At 39.5% G+C, this 21,723-nt stretch overlaps 2 protein-coding genes across 4 annotated transcripts in view; one reads left to right on the plus strand and one right to left on the minus strand.

The window, feature by feature from the left end:
- Positions 1 to 86: 86 nt before the first annotated feature.
- On the minus strand, positions 87 to 8,873 carry LOC147170035 (target of Myb1 membrane trafficking protein). 2 transcript variants are annotated; one of them, XM_086083666.1, is made up of 15 exons: positions 8,502 to 8,873; positions 6,052 to 6,136; positions 5,023 to 5,101; positions 4,644 to 4,793; positions 4,280 to 4,414; positions 3,986 to 4,129; positions 3,504 to 3,620; positions 3,219 to 3,352; positions 3,101 to 3,143; positions 2,884 to 3,016; positions 2,546 to 2,609; positions 2,065 to 2,140; positions 1,323 to 1,382; positions 1,188 to 1,227; positions 87 to 1,105 (listed from the first exon to the last, which is right to left on the minus strand). In XM_086083666.1, exons 1-15 carry the CDS (start codon positions 8,572 to 8,574, stop codon positions 960 to 962), a joined length of 1,479 nt encoding a protein of 492 aa, XP_085939792.1. In that variant the 5' UTR covers positions 8,575 to 8,873; the 3' UTR covers positions 87 to 959. The 2 variants fall into 2 exon arrangements, with proteins under 2 accessions (XP_085939792.1, XP_085939791.1); XM_086083665.1 differs by having other exon boundaries at positions 2,546 to 2,612.
- Positions 8,874 to 13,210: 4,337 nt separating this feature from the next.
- Positions 13,211 to 21,723, plus strand: part of grk4 (G protein-coupled receptor kinase 4) — a 53,103-nt gene continuing 44,590 nt past the window's right edge. For both annotated transcript variants that reach the window (XM_086082352.1, XM_086082351.1), the window contains exon 1: positions 13,211 to 13,569. In XM_086082352.1, the coding sequence (XP_085938478.1) occupies positions 13,518 to 13,569 (52 nt within the window). In that variant the 5' untranslated portion in view covers positions 13,211 to 13,517. The remainder of the gene's footprint in view (positions 13,570 to 21,723) is intronic.

Raw genomic sequence — 21,723 nt, forward strand, 5'->3', positions numbered from 1 at the left:
GCACATTAAGTTGTCTTGTATGTGAAATGTGCTATAGAAATAAAACTGCCTTGCCTTTACTATATTCCTATTCAAGCCACGGAGAATAAGAATAAGAATTGTCTTTAATCCAAAAGAAAAATTCAACAGATGAAAAACATGCCTCAGAGGGTGATTTTGATTTGTCCTCCTTATGTCAGACAAAACACATTTTTCCAAGCTAGGAAACTAAAATAAAAATAAAAGATGGGTTGTTGTTTTTTTCAAAAAGGAGAAATACAATATATATACAATATATATTTTCCCAATACAAAAGCTGTTTGGGAGAAATTAAGGCAAACATGACTTCTTTTTTTATATATATATATCTGGACACACTTTTTCAAACTAAGTTTTGAAAGATTAAATCAACATTATGATTCATTTCATAAATATCATCATGTACATTATTCTCGATGCACGAAAAGGTCACAAGCATCAGATTCATCACTGCATTCACGAAGTGTCTTAGGCAACAGCGGTGTGGTGCTTTTTTTTTTTTTTTACTACATAACTTCCCCCAAGCAGTACTGTTTGGTTCACTTAAGCATCATGTTGATTTTTTTTCCTTTCCACTTCTACAGTCAAACAATGTGAGGGGGTAACAAAAACACTGGATCTAAAAATAATAATAATAAAAAATGGAACCATCCTAAGCTTGTTTTTTTACTTTTACTTAATTGGTTTGTTTCTATACCAGTGATACAAGCATATAGGAGTTAATACTACTGGGCAAAAATAATTAGCCTCATGGGATGAATAAAGTATCTTTTGTTTTAAACAGCACCACAATGATCTGAACTGAAATGTTCTACTCAGTGGAAACATGACTGTCAAGGCCATGTTATAGTTGTGCTAATATTTCAGCGATAACGTGCTTGTTTATTAAACAAACAAAAAAAACATGAAATTTCTTTGAACTTGTTCCATGGCTCCCATGCCTAGAGGGAGAAAAGCTGGTCATGTGAACTGTCCTGTTGCTTTGTCGACTGTAGCGGCAGTCTGGAGGTGGAAGGCAGCGTGCCACAGGTCGTATGGTTACTCTGGTCAGATTCCTTTACCCGATCGTCCAAAAACTTATCAAACTCTGAAAACAACAATCAAAGAGTAACATTAGCACCGTTTCACCCACATAAATATACAAGAGATTTGGAAAAAAAGTGACACACCTTCACTGGAGACTCCCTCACTGACCGCAGATTGGTCTTGCTGCATTTTTAGACAAAAGGGAAATACAAAATTCTAATGATATAATATTTCACATATTTGTCACGGTATTGGTGTGAAGTACTCAATTATCTCACCATATCACAAGACAACCATTTGTCCACATCGTTCTGTAGAGTGTTTTTTACATTCCCAATCTATACGGAAAAGCAATACAAAAAGAGTGAAGTGTTTTTGAGTTGGAGCATAATGTATATTAAAGCCACGATTACAAAAGACAAATGATCAATTTGAAAACTGACAGACAGAAAGCAAAGGTGACAATATAATTAATGTAGATGCTATTTTACTTTTCTAAAACATTATAATAAGTACTGTAGTGCAAACACATTGGCAGCTCCACCAATAATTTAAGGCAATCATTTTTAAAGAGACAGTGAGTAGAATTTGATTATTCAATGTTTATTCATCTTAAAAACTCACTATTAATTTCAATAATATGCAAAAAATATGTTCCATCACATCCATGTAATTTTTTGTGTGTATAAATCATAGTTCTAGAAATCGTTAATTATATTACATAGATCGCACCGCACTCTACAGGGGGCTGACATCGCCGCCATCTTTCTGCTACGGATGCCCAAAGGAGAAGAACTTTGCTAATGAAGTCATTGGTGGTAGGCATGCGAAGTGTGGTCTCTCTGAGGCACCGTATAGTGCATGTGCATCAAAATGCACACACTTTGAATTTAGGATGTTGGATTCTATTAGTTCACCACTAGATGGCAGTAAATTCTACACACTGTCCCTTTAAATTGAAAATTAGCATGTGATTATGTAAAAAAAAACTGGTAATTATTATTAGTGTTTTGTACATACATTTCCTGTGACTTGCAGCCTTGAGTCTAGAGCCCCGGCAAGACCCTCTACAGCTCCAGGGTCCTCATACTTGACACTGCAAACACGTGAAAGATTATCTTTTTAATCCATAAAAAACATCCTCATGAAATATCCATATCATATATAAATGGGAACTTTGAAATTGGAGCAACCTAAAGGACGTGCAGTTTGGAAATGAACACCGTCGAGATGTTAATCTTAAAACTTGTACAGTTAATGAATGTTTTATGATGACAGCAGTTTAAACTCAGGAATGAATTATTTTTGATTTTCATTGTTTTCTATGGGAAGAATTACAACCGACACTCCAGAACAAATTGTGTTTGACCTTAGAAATTTCCCTGCATATGCTAATATTATTGTTGGTGCTAGAATTTTGAATACTGATATAATTATCTTTTTAGGACCACATTCTGTATGCGACAAACAAGTGCATGATGTGTCTGCTATTCCCACTCACCTCTTTCTCAGCTCTGCTAAGGAGCTTCCTCGGGTTTGCGCAAACATATCAAACTCTTCCTCATCTTCTAGAAGACACAAAGGAATATTGAAAGCAATTATACTTGTATAAACCAAACATTTCACCTATGTGATTATTATTGGAAGTTGCAAATGTAGTATGACATGATGTAAAATCTGTTTGTTTTAGACTTTCGGCATTACATGGGGAAAAATATGCCCAAATGATCACTCCCTGCTTTCTGACAGAAATAAATCTTCCACCTCTGAGACTCAAGCATGCTGTATGTCGTGATTTTGTGTTGTGAAAAGGAGACACAAGAAGAACTTGATGCTCACTGTGGTTGGCCGACTGCTTCTGATTGGCCCAGGTGTTGACTTCGGGTTGATTGTTCGTTGTGATGACAGCGGGCTGGCTCAGTATTGAGGACTCTGGGTTAAGGTCGATGAGGTTCAGGCGGCTGACAGAACTCTGGTGGGAAGATGTTATGCTTAAAGCTTAAATATCGAGCAAAACAGTGCAACAGAGACAAATGCAATGTAGTAAAAACCGTACCTGTTCTGTATTTGTAATGTGTGCCTTGTTCAACCTGTCAAACCTAAAATGGCAGAGTAAGTTTAAGATACAGCATGAGCACGTGTACGGTACGTGTTTAGAAAAGCTCCCCGCATACCTCTCATAACGGATGAAAGCATTGTTGAGGTCATCATTAACCACAAGAAGCTCCCCAATGAGACCTTCGTCCAGCAACTGGGGGATGAGCTCCACCACTCGAGTCTGCATGCTCTTACACACCGAGTAGAGTTGCTGCTTCGACAGAGGAGAGCAAATTTCACACGTTTTATAGAAGGCCTTGACTAATCGATAACAGGGACTAATGAAGGAAGAGCCCGAATTCAAATAATTACAGCAATTGTTCACCTTCGTAGCAGTAAACATTTTATAAAAATGCGCACACCTGCAGCAGTTCTGCATCATCTTGCTTGCTCTGTTCGGGCTTAAGTTCATTCAGCATTTCCGCCATTACAGTAAGGTTTCCCTTTACCAGTGCAAGTTCTCGCTGCAGCTTGTCTTTCTAAAGAGCAAAAAGAAGAGAAGGAAATGAATATAAAAAGGCACGCATGACAACGCAACATTATATTGTTTGCTGTTTTCATTCATTAATGAGAGCAGGCGGTGCCACTCCTTGGCTGTAATTAACTATACGCTGACTGATAACGGACAGCATGGTAGCTAGTGAGGCCTGCCTCACGTTTCTAAAGCTCTGGGTTTGACTACTCGGAATGTATACTGTAATGGTAGTTGGGATGAAAACAAATCCACTTATCTACTATACAGCATACATCACAAATAAATACTGGATCAGACATCTGTCAACCCAAGAATGGAGTCCTGCTTTTCGTCTCAATGAGGTGTGATTCCTAATTTTAGAGGTGATACCTGCGCTGCAGAAAGGACAGCCGGTCCCTCACTGGGCTGGGATGCAGGTGAAGAATTTGGAGTAGGACAACTGGAGGGAGTTTGTGGCTGTGACTGACAGGGAGGAGCATCCGTGGACTGTTGGCTTTCGTTTTCCGGCACAGTCTGAAGGCAAGGAATGTAAACTCAGACAAACAGAACACATACAATATGCAGCTGCTGGTCATGAAATGACACAGAAGTCGTCTAATATACCCTACAGACATGGTGTACTTTCGATGCAAACTGTGTGAGTTATTTTCTCCATTTTCTCACCCTGCTGGGAGTATGAATGGGGGATAGTGCATCTAGGTCTGTCATGGGAAACTCCAACCCTCGTCTCCTCAGGTCATCGTAAACATATACCACGCCCGCAAGGGAGGGGGAAGTACGGAACGCATCAGCCCATGACTGAGAAAAGTACAGAGAACCCTCAGTATAACGCCATGAGACATAACAAAACCCGCACTCAGAAATAAGTAGAAGAAAGGTAAAGCAAGTGTCCCACAGCCATTAGTCAAGAGAAACTTGATCCATTTACGTATGACTTCACAAGAGCATTAAATGTCAAACTCATTTATGAAAAATGAAACACAAAAGCTTAGCAAAAAAAAGAAAGAAAATAAAGTATGTTACTTACCTGTATTAGACTGAGCACCCGGTCATGGAGAGCAGTGGGTGGGTTATATTTGGGCAAAATGGCTCGTACCAAAACTCCTTCAATAAACTCCTGCGATGCTACAAAAACGTGGAAGCGATGGCCACAATTCTTTACGCATGTCTCGAGAACCTGTGTGACAGTGAGCAATTGAATATTGTCCTGAAGAACATACATACATAGAAAAACAAATCTATGCATTTACTGCTTTTGTAAGCACACTATACACTCAGCACAAGATAATTACAAATAAATAAATAAATATATATATATATATATATATATATATATATATATATATATATATATATATATATATATATAACAGAACATCAAAACAACTGAACAGTTGAATACTCACAGTCAGGGCCAACATGATTTCGCTGAAGTTCTTGTTACCCACAATCCTCTTCTTAATGGCTTTGATTGCATCTCTTGGCCTGTAAAAACAAATGTATCATATTTATGAAAGGCATTAAGTTGAGTTAGTTGTCTAGATTAGGGGTGTCAAAATTAGTGTTACTTCCTGTTAAATATTACATAGCTCTTAATATGAAAAGAAAATGCACTGAGCTTATTATTTACCTTCATTTTAGACTGGCCCACAATTTAGAGGGACGAGTCCATTCATCCATGTGTAATATAGACAGCTAACTCAACCAACATCAGTCAATATCAGTGGCAGAACTATGTGTTAGGCAGGGGTGGTCGGGAGTCAGGCCAGGCTGGGCTGGGCCGGCAGGCTTAAGTCAAAATGCCAGGGCTGATTTTTTTTGTCTGTCAGTGGCTGTCACCAACGTCTTACAAATGCAATTATGCCATCTAGTGGCAGAAAAATAACCTCAACACAAATCAATATCACATCTTTTTAATTTTAACTACATTTTATGAATTATTATGAAATTACTGTATCAATGACTAAAATATATATTATATAAGACATACTTCTATTAGTTTAATTGTTTTGCCACTTTTATATTAACAAGAGTATTAAAAATTTTATTGTACATTCAGAACAGATATCAAAATTGCGATTAATCGTGAGTTAACTATTGAAGTCATGCGATTAAATATGATTAAAAAATGTTATCACCTGACACCCCTACTTAGAACAGATGTGAAATTAACTACCCAGAGAAAACCCTGCAAACACAGGGAGGTCATACGTTTTCACGCAGGAAGGCATGAGGCCAAATTTGAACCCAGAACAATTGGCAACAAATGTTGCATTTCTGTCTCGGAACTGTTTGTTAAAGTTTAAATCATATTACAACTGTCAAAAAATGTAGCAGAAGAGTGAAGTTTATGAAGTTAAAGAAAGTTGTTTACTTTTCTACAGACCAAATACAAAACATATAATTGAGCAAAACAAATGACAAATATTCCATACCCCTCATCCGTCTCATTGATGATGTCACATATCTCCATGTTCAGTCCCCAGTCCTCTGACTGGCGAGAGCCGCTGGTTGCTTGCTCTGTTGAAAAAAGATAAGAAACCAAGCTAAATGTAGAGAACTCCTGGAAGAATATGAATAAAGATAATTCAACTCTATCTTCCTGAAATTGTAAAAGGGGAAGTCCAGTTAAAAAAAAAATTACATACACCAACTAATCTAAACATGGCATTCTGATTAATATTGCAATTGGTGAATATGAATTAAGCAGCAAAATCCACACATTTTCTTATCCATCTTAGGGGGCGGCCATTTTGCCAATTGCTGTCGACTGAAGATGACACACTGATCTGAATATATGACTGGATAGCCGCCGATAGGCCAAGACTTATGAAGTTGCGAGGGCGTGTATGGGCTATCGGCTATCCAAATCATACATTCGGATCAGTGAGATGACATCACAGTTGCTCAGGGCTCAGGCAACGACCAATCACGGTTCAGTTTGCGATCATCGCATGACCAAACTCAGATAACAGCTGAGCCGCGATTGGTCGTTAGTCGTTAGCTGAGCCCTGAGCAACTGTGATGTTATCTTCAGTCAATAGCAAGTGGCACAATGGCCGCCGTCTGAGATGGATACAAACAAGTGGATTTTGCCACTTAATTCATATTCCACAAACGCAATATTAATCAGAATGAGTGTTTAGAATAGACGGGGCACATTTTTACCCGACTTCCCTTTAAGCTTTACATCAAATTTATCAATGACAACATAATTTTTTTGTGAGCAAACATGTTGCATTTTGAACTCAAACTATTAAGTAACCACAGCCAACTTTCTCCCTCACGTGTTCCTCCTAAACCGTTTTAAATCTCCTTCATTCCTTTCACCTCCTATGCTTCTCGATCCATTTACTCTGTTGCGTCTACTCCCCCTTCCACTTTCCTTTCTGTGCACTTCATGTGACTGTCAGCTGCTTGTGTTTGCCTCCGAAGGAGCTGAGGCCACACTAACATTTATGTGTCAGAAAATGAGTGAATGTCATAAGAGGTGGGAAGAGTTGAGAGCAACATTCTGTCACTAATTGTTAATTGCTGGATGCTACATTGTTTTACAAAAGACACAATCATTTAAAGGACATTCTACTGTTTGTTGGAGACAGTCAAAAGCACATATAGCTTGCATTAAGTGAGTGGACAATGCTTGTATATATGCTAACACACATTTTTCATTGTAAACATTTTCATTTGCATCTGCGTTTAACAATTACATGAAAAACTTAAGAAACTTTACAAGCAACAATATCAATGATCTGTACTTTGTACACTATTTGGGCGTAAGTATCTGGACACAAGGACTTCATTTAAAAGCCTTTCCAAAAGGTGGTGGCATATGTCTGCAGGAATATTTGCCCATTCTCCAATTCTAAGGTCCGATGGTCCACTCCCTGTTCTAGTTCATCCCATAGTTTATTTTTATTTTTGTTTAAAAAGTGTTTTTCTTTTCTGTTATGGACTTAATTTCACTCTGTGAGGTGATGAATTTTGTGCTAGTGATTCAATGTGTTTATCTTTAAAAAAAAAAAGAGCCTAGGCTTGATAAACTGCGGCTTCGCCCTACGCTTTTTCGGTTGACTTATTTTTTCTGAAAACTTTGTTTTGACTGAAGATGATTGATTGGTTAATTCAATCAGTACACAAAGTTGAGTTGCAACAGCCAGCAGGAGCATTTTAACCACATAACTTAAGCTACATCACAGCTGAATTGCAAATTTAATATAAATAGCAATTGGAAATCATCACAAGCATTTTGACTCCTGATGCAATGTCTACTTCGAGCTGAGTGATGTGCAACCCTCCCATCACCATCACAGCACCCCTGGTCAGAGATGGGTCACTCGCTGTAAAACTGCTCCCCTAAACGCCTCGTATGCAAATTAATTTAGGAGCAGTAAAAGGTCAAACAGCGGCGCACGAGAAATCAAGTACAGTAGTACGTGATGGGGGTCATGCTTCTTTTTGGGGGGTTAATAGATATGACTCCCCCTTATGGCCACAGCAAAGAATGCAAGTGATGACACATCGTCATTGCAATATTCAACAGCTTGTCAACTGTTGCAAACCTTTTTGTTGTTGTTGTTGTTTTACACCGTACGGTCTATGAAACAGTATAAGTAAGTTGTAACGGTCGTCAGAACACCTGGACGAAAACATTAGCGCTTTTTTTTCTACATTCATTGGTAGATTGAGTCGCCACTTAAAACTAAGCAGCCAATTCGATTGGAAGATTAAAGAAACTAACGCCTGCCTCCGTCGCGTGATTAGCTTCCTGTAACTTGATGTTAGCTTCCGAATTTGGATGACACCTTAGAACAACCGAAATGTAACGTGAAACATACGAACAAAACATTGTGGGAACTGACTGCTCTATCTTTGTGCCACTCACCGATTCTCTGTCCAACAGGCGTCGAAAAGGGGTTTGATATGAGAAATTCCATCTTCTCCCCGAGAGAAAACATCCTGTTTGTTGGCAAGGTTTGGTTCGACGCCCAAGTGCGTTCGGAAAGATTCTCTGTTGTTTTCTTCTCTGCAATTTACCTCGAGTCAGAGGCTTGCTGAATGTCACGTGAACGAATATATACACCCACCCACGATATACACTCACACGAAAACTCTCACACTCACACACAGGAAGTGTGCAAACAACTCTAATCCTCTGTAAATGCGGAAGTAAATGATAGAATCAATGCAGTAATACACACACGATACGCTATTTTAGAGGAGGAAAAACTACCGCCTTTGTCTGTAAGGCAAAGCTGTTTTAATACAGTACTGTACTTAAGTAACACCAAGTAAGCCCTTAACTGCATGTACTAGTCTGTACCGCCATCTAGTGCCAGCTTTGAATATCACAGGCTGGCGCTTTCTATGGACAGTAGTTTCTCTTATTGCTTTTAAAATGTTTGAAGAAAAAAAAAGGTGGAAAAATCACTTAGAGCAGAACATCCTTAAAGCAGATCTAGTAGCGATCCAAATCTAATTAAACAATTAAACAAGTCAATGCTGACATTCAAGCTTCTTTGCTCTGTCCCCACAGCTGGCTGGGCCAGAGACACATTGGAAATACAGTAGGCCTATACCACAAAAAAAAAAGCTCAGCTTGAGTTGTCTGACCGGCAAGTAGCAATTGCCGTAGATAGTATAGTAGGACTATATTTCCCATGTTTTTCAGACAAGAAAGCAGGAAAAGCAAGAAGTAGTTCTAGTTGTGGTCAATGCCTATTATCTGCTACCAATTAGATGCAGATGCGAATAATAACACAATTGTGAATATGGAAGTCAATAGGATGGAATTGAACAGTTAAATTCTCCTTTAATGGGTTTAACATATGAATCACTATGGCAACTGTGTGTTTGACATACACATGGCAAAAAATGGGACATGGGATGGGACCTGCATAATAAAACAAAACAATGAGGTTGGCGAAATCTGCCGGGATGACGTAGGACCCAATGCCAAAAAATGGCACTGTCCTGGCCAAACGGGATGTCTGGTCACCCTATCGTTAATGCTCTCTGATTCATATACCTCCATGTGGCTGCCGTCACTTTTTTGTTCTGCCTTGTAAGACCTCAATCACTCAATCAAGATTTCAACTGGTGTTGCAAGGTACATTGTGTACTTTGCTGAAACAGTGTTGGTCCCTGAGAACACGCACACTTGTCAAATAGTCTTAAAAGTGATGACATCGCATAGCAACATTTAGCTTACACTGTGTGACGTGGAAACTTGAAACACAAGTGACAACGTGTAGCGACATAAAAATAACAGTACCTTGACTCGAGTGGAAGTGGAAAATAGCTGCAAATACTTTATTAATGTGGGGCTTCTGAAACAACTAATCTAAAGTTTTTAAAAACCCACAATTTCCTTAGGTTTAATCACAAATACGTAGTTTATTTGTGGCCTAAATCATGTCTAAATTTTGAATGTAGGGCAGATTTATCAAAATGTCAAGAGCATGTTGGAAGATTGACACAGGACACGCTCTATGGCCAATCCAGGCCTGCTGGGAACTGTTTTTAAGGTGTTAAACTATAAATCAGGGGGAGGTTCAGCCATTACCAGGGAGCATGAATGTGTGGCCTATGACTGATGGACCCCAGACATGTCTTTATCTTTGGAATAACAATACTGAACATATACTGTGTGTGGTTGATTCCATTTCAGAGAATATCTTGTACATAAACAAAAACAAACAAACCCTAATAATGATGCTGCAGAGCAACTGAACATGCGCATAAAGAACTAAAACAATGGAAGTTGGAACAATAAAGTGGGAGAAATAAGATGTCAATGTCTATCTTTCTATTCTATACTGCCTCTTTCCTTGGGAAGCTCGAGTCTATCCCAACTGAGATAAGCGGGTAAGAAGTGGAATCCAGAATGAACCAAGGTTCAATACATGCTCACAGCACTCCCATCCTTACGAAAATTCGTCTTAGAGTTGCACATATTTTTGCCGTAACACTGAAGTCAACTAGAAGAGATGCAGCAAGAGTAAGAACAATAGAACGTTTCCTTTTTGACAAAGCTATTGCCTTCCCTCAGTTTAACTAAAGTGTTTGGCACCAATATGCTACCAGATGGCGCCAAAGCACACGGTTCTGACTTGATCACAAAAGCCTTTAATAGTAGATTTAAAGCAATTTATAGAAAAACCTGTGGGGTGAGCTAAAGAGAGAGTACAGAAGAGAGGTTACTGGATGACTGGGAGATATTGTGCAAAGAAATTTCAATGATCCTTCTTTCTGTATTCCCCCATCGTATGAAACATAATATAGGAGATTACATGTCGTTTTGTTGGCAAAAGGGGGCTGTGCAATATTGTGCTAATATAAGTAACTGTGACACACGTGATTTGATTTCAAAGAATAATTTCTTAATGTGGGACCCCCCTTCCACTATATTATTTAGGGGGGGGGGGGGGGTAATTTATTAGAATAACCAGGGGTGCCAATGAGGCACTGTTACATGGATGGCACTACACCGGGTGCTATAGCCCCATCAGAAGTCTATGTAGCCCCAGTTCAACTCTTCCGTCATTTCATTTGATATTTATTCATAAATTCTTCGGTCAAGCCTCCCTTAAGCGTAGTCGATTTTCGCTATCCGCAGGCCTTACCCGGGCGTCCACAGTATTAAACAGTAAAACAGTCAACATGCTAATAAAAAACCGAAAATGCTAAAGAGGAGCATGGACAAGTGGCTAGCGTTCAATTTACAGCGTAGCAAATGGCCAACTCCAGCTGGGAGGCCCGGACTGATACGGCGGAAGCACCGGGATTTTCCCCGGTTGGCCGCCAGGGAGCGCTGTTTTTATTTCTGGGTGCAAGTTTGTTTCAAAGGCAGCAATTAAAGTGCTTTTGGTAGAGACCTAGCCAGATCCAGAGTGACTAACTCGGAGTGGCCTGCATTTTCCCGCTTAGTCGGTCTCAATTATGAACCATTTGGCCGCTATTTTGTGCAGAATGTATCATATGCATTTTTGAAGCAAGCCTCACGCTCTTTCTCGCTCTCTCTATCTCCCCCCGTGTAGGCCGTGAGCTCTCTGCTCACTCTGTCACCCCTCCCCCACCCTAGCAGGGCTGCTGGCCGACACATAGCCAAACAAATTAAACAATACAAATTAAACAATACACTCAAAAGTAAAGAAAGTCAGATAGCAGAAAAGTGTGGTGTAGAAAGGCGTCACTTTGTCTCTTGCTCTCTCTGTGTCCCCCTCCTTATGCGCTGATGCGCTATCTCCCCTCCCCCACCCTCGCCAGCGGCCGCTGGCTGACACTACAACCAAACAAGACACTCATGTAAAAGAAAAAAAAAGTAAAGTCAGATAGCAGAAAAGGCAATATTTAAGAAAAGGTGCGGAGCTGACGCGCCAAATGCGCCCAAACTCAAATGTATAGCCCTGAAGTGCATGGGCCTGGAGAAGACGAAGTAACACCAGCGTAAGCAACACCAAGTGCAACACAAAAATAAACTAAATAATGTGTAAATAATGGTCCAATAGCATGTTTGGCTGATCATTTTTCTACTAGTAATTTAATGTTGTGGTATTTGGGAACAGTAGGTTTTACATTGAGAGGAATAAACCCTATGCTGGTCCACTAGAAGGAAGAGATAAATAGCTGGGCTTGCTCTGCTTTTTGGGATTTAAAAATAAATAAATATTTACATTGAAAACATATATAGAAATGACTAGTTTTTAAATGTGACTCAAACTAACTTTTGCATTTTTTACCCAATATTGTAAACCCTGCCCTTGCTAATAGTAATTCAAGCACATTCTAGCACAAGAAACATAATGTGTGATTGCAGCTCATTATTTGATCTCTCAAAAAATAGAACATTGGTCTTGTACCTTGCCTTATTATCTCCTTATTTAGGCTTTATGTTTAGAGAATATGACAGGTGGTCAAATCAATTTCTTTAGCACTCTTGACTTTATTTTATTTATTAGTTTTCATGATTGTTCAGATATACTGATTGTGATCTAGTAAGTTGTTTTAATTTTTCATCATATAGAAATATATAACTATTGACGTTGTTACTTATTCAAATGTTTAATCTATTTTAGATTGATACATTAATACATATGAAATATACATTTTCATTAAAACACTGTAAACTAAAGTGGACCATCGGTCTGAGCCATGAAACTCTAGGGCAGAAAATGAGTCCCAGCCAGCTGGCGACAGAGCTCCTGATGCCAATGACTTGAGGCCACGCCCCTTTAAGCCACATCCCAACATACAAATACCACAGTGTGACTTTTAAGTTTATACAACAGTTAATTTCTTTAAAATCTCTTATTGTGTTTTTATATTTATGTTTTATATTACAGCGTTTTTTTCTCCTCTTTTAAAACAAAAATATGTGGTTATTTTGGGGGGTTGTAACGGATTTCGATTTATTTCTATGGGGGAAATTGATTTGATAAATGAGTAATTAATTGACAACGTGTGCTACCAATGTGACAAGTGTACCCAACATGAAGTGACTTGCCGAGATGAAACTGAAACCGTCCGGGCTTGTCAGCTTGTTAAACTGAGAGGGGAGGGGCGAAAAGGAGGAGGGAGGAGGAAGAAGGCGAGGGAGGAGAGAGAGCGCCGAAGCAGGAAGGAAGGCAGGCGGAGAGAAGGAAAGAGAGGCAGGCTGCGAATGCTAACAAGCCCGTGGTAATCGTCCACAGCTTCCCAAACATGCTGTAATGGAGAGAAAGGACAAACACTATTAAGCTAGCTACTATGCACGAGCGCCTCGGTCTCCTCCCCGTGCGCGTGCCGCTGCCTCGCAGCCATCCGCACGTTTAACCTAACGAGTAAAACAAAACAAAAACCAAACGTCTTTTCCCCGGCTGAGTGAAATGTATCGCGACTGCTCGGGAACCACACTGTGACAATGGAGATTGAAAATATCGTGGCCAACACGGTTCTTCTCAAGGCGAGAGAAGGTAAGCGCGACAGTAATGTATTTTTTTCTTTCTTTTTTTTTTTTTTTTTTTCCAGCTGAGCCTTGTCATCGAGTACAAGCCCGGTTCCCCTCTGGTCCTCTTTCATGTTCTTTTTGTGGGCTTTGTGTTTTGATATCCACACCTGGTAGATGCATGTTGTCCTCGCAATTATTGCTTGTTGTCATCTTTATCAAGATCCATATTAAGCGGGCAGGTTTAGGGCCTGTTGACTGGGGGGTGAACAAGGCAGGGAGTGTTTGCAGCATCGGTGCATTGCAGCGGCCCGAGCGCATTTTTCCACACAAGCACCAGTGGCTTTTTTTTTTTAAGGCCTATTTACATCTGACTGTGCACATATTTAATGATATGTTACACGAGTGATGACATACCCATCAGGGGGCTCTAACCAAGCATCTCCGCATACCTGCTTATGTGACGCTTATTAGCTGATTGGTGCTATTTGACGCAGAGGTATGCCACTTCAATTGATTGCCTGAAATGCAGCTTTGAAAGCATCTGGGGGCTACAAAGGGCTGCTTGCACCTTTCTCCGTGGGCTGGCGACCCCCCCTGCAGGGTCTCACCTGGAGGTGGTGGATCACAGGCGAGGGTGCATCTGTTTCCAGAAGATGGCAGAGAGAGAAAGGGCGCTGAGTGGGTGTGCAGCACAGGAGGAGGTCGGGAGGGGGTGTATTATTGTTGCACTGATGTACTTGTCATCCAATCAGAGTGTCTGTGAAGATAATGGACGAGTTGATCACTTTGATTTAATAGCACTGGCTCATTGCTTTCGATCCTCACTGCACTTTGCGATGTGTACATTTCTAAAAGGATGCTCTGCATGTTGCATTTTTATACCCGTCGGATACTTTGGTCTCCAACCTCAGATGCCTCCAGATTACTGTGAAGCATGTCAATATACAGTACAGTATAGTAATATAACCTACAGCAAGGTTTCCTAAGCTTATTGAGCGAAGGCTTGTATTTTACATGAGAGAAATGGCACGGCACACTACTTGACAAGAAGGGCACAAAAAGCTGATATCAGTTTTTAAATGTTTCACTTAAACACAGAATTGTTTCGAGTAACGTGCGTGTCCACTCAAGATGCCGCACGGTCTCACAAGAACTGGGTCTACCGCGTCATTACAGGGAAGATGCGTATGTCTTGTACACACTGAAACGTGAGGGCTGCAATTTAGAATGTGTTCACCCTGGGACACAGAAAGGATCAAATGTAGAATCACAAAATGCCGGTTCTGTGTCAATGAATTGTAAAAACCTATTAAAATCCCTTTGCGGATATACACTTAAAGTCAACCCCCAAATTTTCTAAAGCACAACAGGAGCAAAACAGTGAGTTTGGTTGTACTTTATTCAACAATTTAACAATGTATTCACTAGGGATAGGTAAAGACAGATACCAGGCATCAGTATCATATTTTATGGTATCGGTCCTCGTGATGGGTCTCGATACTGGTATCGGTCCCCGCTGTTGTGGTCAGGAACCAAAGGCTGAAATGGTTATTTTGCATTTATTGACCGCCACAGGCACCTCAAGTACAGAAAATCCGAGAACTTTTTCCTTGCTCGAGTACTCGTTTATTTAAGGCTTTAGCGTAGCTGATGCACGGGCTACTTTTAATTTAGCAACTCACGTCACCAACGCAAGGGAAGGAAGAAGAAGCGGATGCTACTTATTTGATTCAAGCAGCGGGAATGAAGGAATTAAAGAGAAATCGCTCCCGCCCCACGTCCACTCAACCTCGCAGGCCGTGGGGTAAGTTTTCGCATTTGCGCCCAAGGCATGGCCATGAATGGAGTGAACGACATCATATATGAATATGTTGTATATGTAATTTTAGCGTGATGTGAAAGCCACGTTACGTTTCAACTGGCTCCCGATTTAAGATGTGGCCTGTAGGGCAACAATAGTGTGTGTGTGTGTGTGTGTGTGTGTGTGTGTGTGTGTGTGTGTGTGTGTGTGTGTGTAAAACCATCTTGTTTTTCATTATTAAGTGATTATTATTTTTTTTTTGTCGTGTTCTTTAAATTACTTCTTATCCAAGCAAAAATATATTTTATCCGAGTATTTGAGTAGCCTACTTGATAGAATTTTCAGTCAAGTATTCAAATACTAAAATACTACATAGTTGCTCTATTCCTTAAAAGGAAGTTGTACAACCACATCTTTTGATTGGGACTTTTCCCCCCTGGCTACTATTTTATTGTGTGCTCTATGCAAAATGACTTCTGAGCAAATTGAAATAATATAATTGCCATTAATTTAAAGCAATTTTAAGGAAATTTGCTATAATTGGGATATATAGGTCTTTAAAAAAATCTGTCATTGTTTTTTTGGGGGGGAAATTTTATGTATCATAAGTACTAATGATATCGACACTTGGTATCGGTGAGTACTGAAGATTTGAGTATCGGTCTAAAAAAAGTGGTATCGAACTTTCCTCGTACTCGCGTTATTTTTTGATCAATCTTCATCCACAAATCCATCAAAGTCCTCATCTTTTGTATCCGAATTGAACAGCTGCAATTTCTCCTTTAAACATGCCAGGTTCCTCCTCATCATTATTGGAGTTAGTCTCGTTGCCGTGCTGCTGTTTAGCAATGATGCTGGCTTTCGCGAAAGCTCGAACAACAGTGCCAGCAGACACGTTCTCCCAGGTGTCCACAATCCCTTCACATGCGATGGCGTACTCGCCCGACGCTGCCTCCTAGTTTGGTGAAGGTGTGTTCGCTGTCTCTCATCCAGTTTACGCCATTGTCCAGCGGCTGGAGACTTGGAGTTCCTTCGTTAATCCTCCTGGAATGATGTCAAACTCAGAGTTCGTTTTCTTGCTTCCTCCACCAATGTGGAATTCCCTCGCGCCTCTATATACAACCGCGTAACTTATAGTTTGCAGTTTAACGCTTTAAGCCCTAAGCTATTTTTCAGGCTTTTGCTCGAAAATTACATCCCCAAAATAAAAAAAGGATATCTTTGCAACCACAAGGTCTATTTGAATAATTCTTGTGTCATAATAAAGGGAATGCTTGTGAGATTTGTTTAGATGCTTGTGTGTTTTGCATGAAGTAACACATCAGCAGAGCCAAGCTATTACACTGTGTGACAGACAGAACAAACGGAACAGGACAATTTGGTAACCTAGAAAAACAGTTAGTATCTGCTGTGACCTTATGCCGTTAAACACCAGGTTTCCCCCCAAAAAAATTGCTAAGCTGGGCGGTAAGAAGGTGCAGACGACGAACACCCCTAGCCCCCTCGTCAAATCATCTTTGTCGATGGGGGTGGACACATCACTCAGTGTGCGGCGGCCTTTATACACTGAGCCTAGAGCATCCCAAACATGCTCAATGGACAAGGTCAGTGAGTATATGCTGACAATGCAGAATTTTGTGTAGATCCTTGCCACATCGGACAGGGCAATGTCATGCTGCACAATGAGGTCTTGGATGAATGGCATAACAATTACAAACGGATAGCGATGTGGATAATTCAGTGTTTATATCAATCATGTATGTGTGCAGTCACCACCCTGCATGCTATAGAAATTTGAAGAAAACGTCACTCTTAAATATCCCAAAGAGGTCGTCTGCTAGTGGTAGGTGATGGAAAGTTCTCTTGATCGTTGTGTCGCATCAAGTCAGTGTCAGCAACCCTCCCTGCAAGGAGTTAATGCAAAAAAAATATTTTAAAAATGTTTAACTCATTTGCTCTTAATAACATAAAAATAGGTTCTATTTCAAATGTTTTAAGTGTCCCAAAGACATATTTATACGTTTTTATGCTAAAGCATACAGAAGGCTTTGATGCAGCCTCCTATTTGAAGAGAATGGGTGAAGCAATGGTAGTAATTACAAAAACGGCCAGCAGGTGGCAGCAGAGTATAAGAGATCAACTAGGGCAATCTGGGACACAAGCTGATTTCCCCACAGTTCTAAACAGATTTGTGAAACTAAGCTATATTCTAATGTTAATTGCTGCAAAACGGAAACAGATACAGATATACTTTTTTTCCTGATGAAAGAAGCAACTCTAATCTTTCTTTTGGTAGGTTCCATGTTTTTATAGCAATAGAACACAATATTCTGTGGGGCCTTGCAAAATCATTCAAAATCCAGTAAAACAGCCAGAAGCGAAGGGGGTTGCTTCAGTGAAAATGGCTCAGAGTGAATGAGTTAAATATTTAAGAATTATTCTGTTCATGTTTGAATTTAGGATTAAATCCCACTTTGACAAATTAACCCAAAAATAAGTTATGGCCGGATTGTGTGGAAATAAAAGTAAAGACGTGAACGCAGTTTTAGCAACAGTCTCTCAGTTGAAAACATTTCCCCCAAAGTAACCGGTTTACAGGAATGAAGAGGTTTTGATTGCTCCATCTTTGAGAACTTTACACCGTTTTCTCTTCATTCTCCAGTGAATATGGCATTGCAGATTCACTAAAGCTGCTGAACGCAGAAAATTCCATTTTGAATCGCTACTGCCACCTGTGGCTGAAATATAAAACTGCATACACCCTTCTTCACATTTACAATGTGCACAACGTCACATCCGTAAGATATAGGGTGGGAAATTCGACCCAAATCCAGTCTGAAAACTATTGGTTGGGAGGCTTGCAGGAGTACACATTGTGAACAGCTAAGGTGTTACTCTACTAATTAGAAGAGGTTCCAGTCATAAATGGTCAAATAAAAAGGTTACTGTAAATACATTTTTCAGGAAAATTGTTACAAAGAGCAGCTTTAAGTTATTATTTTTATAAGTTTGTATTATTTCCTGTTAACTTCCTGTTTAGATCGTATCCTATTTGCGAGAAAAAAATTAAAAAAATTCACCCGCTGTCTGTCAGATGCAGCGACTAAGCAACATGAGCTAATAACACAATAATATTTGATACAGCATCTTCTTTGGATTATGGAGGCATTAGTCAGTGAACTGAACTCAGGTTTATTAAAAGCCAAAACATTGTTTTTGCATGCCCGTGGTTGACATAAAAACAGGAACAGCACACGTGGTGCCTCATGGTCTCCATTCACACTTGCAACCATGAACAGTGTAGCGTTTATGAACTCATGAATAGGAACACTCAAAGTAACAGAACATGACATATTTGCCACAAGCCCTCAACAGCAACACATAACCCAGTTTGTTACAAAAATTGTATACTATGTTATGGTCAGGTTTGACGAATCCAGGTTCAGAAAGTAAAAACCCTGCCATAGGTTGGCTTTAGTCGCAGGTTCTTCTACTCAACTGGCAGGTAAACGATCTCGTCTCCAAATGGTTATAGTGCAAAAAAAAAAGAAGTTCCTAACTTCCTCCTTATCTTTAAAGTTTTTTTTTTAGGCGCATACCTCATTTTGATCTGTAGATCTGTTTACTAAATTATGCACACTAGTGAAGCAAAAAGGTTAAATCAAAAAATCAAAACCAATAGAAATGTTTATTAGGGGCTTGGTGCCCAAGAAGATTGAAATATGTTTTCAAGTATTTCTTTGTCATTTATAGATAGTTTTATAGTATTATTGCAACTCTCTCTGGTGTCTAGTTTTTGGTCTGTTTAAAGGCTGCGTTCAGACTGCAGGCATATCTGATTCCAATCGGATTCCTCCTCAAATCCGCAAGTGTCCAAACCCGATCTGGAACCTGTTCAGACTGAGCCATGATGTAAGCCCATCTGACAGGTTGCTGTGGCAACGACGCTGAACGGAAGCGGCGCTCGGCGCGCGTAGGGTTTGACGTCATTGTGACGCTGTTTACCGCTCTGCACCTCTCGTTCCTCGCAAGCGCGTTAAGCGGGTTTCTTTTCTCTTTCTTACGTAAACTGTCACTGTATTTCCGGTGGAGCATGAGAGGAGCCGACGGGGCATCGGAGCCGTCAAGGCGTTTGATTGCCGTCCATGCAAGGAACCAGCCGGGCAGCGAATTGATTGGATATTGACAGCGAGAGGGCGCATTGGGTTTTTGCACGCGTAAAGTGACGTCACGGAAAGTCAAATCCTGATAAGACTGAGACGCATCCTGTCCAAATCGGATATGAAACTACTACTAAACCGCATGTGGTTTCAACCTGTCCCGCAAAAATCGGATTTCATGTACTTTGTGACTGTTCAGACTACAAAAGAGCCATCCACTTTCAATCTGGATGTGCTAAAAATCTGATTTGGGCTGGCAGTCTGAACAAGGCCTAAAATGCACAAAACATTTACAGATAGAAATTTACAGGCCACAATATCTCCTTTAATTTAAGTTACTCAATCATTTATACACAGGGATGCTGCAAAGTTTAATATAAAAGTTGAATGTACTATAATCCTAATTGTCTTCATTATTATTTGTACATACCTGAAATAATTCAAGAATTTAAGCTAAAAATATTTTTTTTATAAGAGCAACTGCTTGCTGGTTCAATATGCTGCAATTTACATATATGATCCGATTAGGCGGCTAATCGCGACTACTGTTGGTGATTAGTTGACTAACACAATAAGCATAATTAAGTTTAATGTATTGCACATCTTTGTGAGAAATAAGCGGTTCGTAAAATGGATGGATGGATTTCCTCTTGTTTGATGATGAGACTGATTGGCTCATTCTTTACTGCAACGGTTTTAACATACAGTACCTTGTTGCTGCTGTGAGACTAACTTTTATGGGGCTACTTTTAAATACATGCAAAGTAGGGATTTGTCACTATTGACTGCTTTTTAGAATTGATTATTCTATCGATTATTCCCTTGAGCAATGGAATAACATTTTATTTTGCATTAAAGTGAATTTCAAAACCATTTTCCCGGTAACTGTTTATTAACCAATTGCTGTTTTTTTTATATATGGTGTTGTTTAGAGATAATACATAAATGAATAAATAGCGGAATTGGTGTTGTAGTCGCCAACCTTTTTGTTTTTGCAATGATAAGATCAATAGTAATTCTATACAGTATACATGGCAATGTGTGAAAATGTCATATCATGATTGTAATGAACAAAATTGGCGTGATTATCAGTAAGTATTGCTAAAATAAATCAGATACCCATGTTTTATTTTGATTGCAAAAATCAGCACCCCATGTACTTTTAGTTAAATCTTACAAATTATGGCAGAAATTGAAAGGAATTTTCATATATGGATTTTTTTATAGACAAATCCAAATTTCAGATTACATTTTTATTTACACTACAGTATTCTTCAGAGATCTACACTTTCTCTGGATACAAGTCATAAACCGCAACTCCACTACTATTTTTATGCAGATTTTGAAAAGAGATACGATGATAGATTTATTTAGGCAGAAGGCTTGGGGCAGTGATCTACAGCTCAACATTTACAAATTTTATAGAATTTACCTTTTTCTGTTTTGGTGGTTAGCCAAATTCTGCTAAATCCCTTTTGAATGCTGGTGTTTATTTGTTACACTCAGCTGTGTGTTGTAAAAATAGCAGGTGTAGAAACCAGTGGTGATGACATAGTCCAAGAATGACTGCTCCTTCCAGTTGGACCTCTTAGTCACAATACAGCAGGTGGTTGCAATGCATTCCTCTGGTCTGTTTAGCTTTTTGTCTATCCAAGAACATGAGGTCTGTTCCAAGTATGTCAAACTCATTAGATGATTAACCAATTTACATAAATGTTATATTGAAATCCCATTATTCCGAAATTGCGACTTGTTTATCTTCCTAACCAAGCAAAATCGCACCAGATTAGGAATAGATGTACCAAATATTTTTGGACTATAAGTCGTTCAAAAAATAAATAAAAATGCATCATGAGGAATGCTTAACTTCTTCTTCTTGTTTCTCTTCATCTTCTTTTGCTTCTTCTTCTTCTTCTTACATCATCTTTCTTTTGGCAGTTGGCAAATACTTTTGGCGCATTACCACGATCTTCTAGCCGCCGGCAGTAATGCAGCAAATGTGTTTGCTAACAGCCAATGGAAATGGTGGAGTTCAAATGTTTATAGTTTATAGTGTTTATAGTAAAAAAAAATACTGCTTGTGTGGCGAACATTTCTCTGTCCGCCACCACCAGCAGGTCTCCTCCTCTTCACTTGGAAGGGTTTTCCTGTGACGTTGGCCAATGTAGCTTTATTAGTCTTGTGGTGAAAGCCAGACTAACATTTGTTGTCAACTCTG

Source organism: Leptonotus elevatus, chromosome 8 (genome assembly GCF_054856555.1).
Source record: "Leptonotus elevatus isolate MCC_2025b chromosome 8, RoL_Lele_1.0, whole genome shotgun sequence".
NCBI lineage: Eukaryota > Metazoa > Chordata > Actinopteri > Syngnathiformes > Syngnathidae > Leptonotus > Leptonotus elevatus.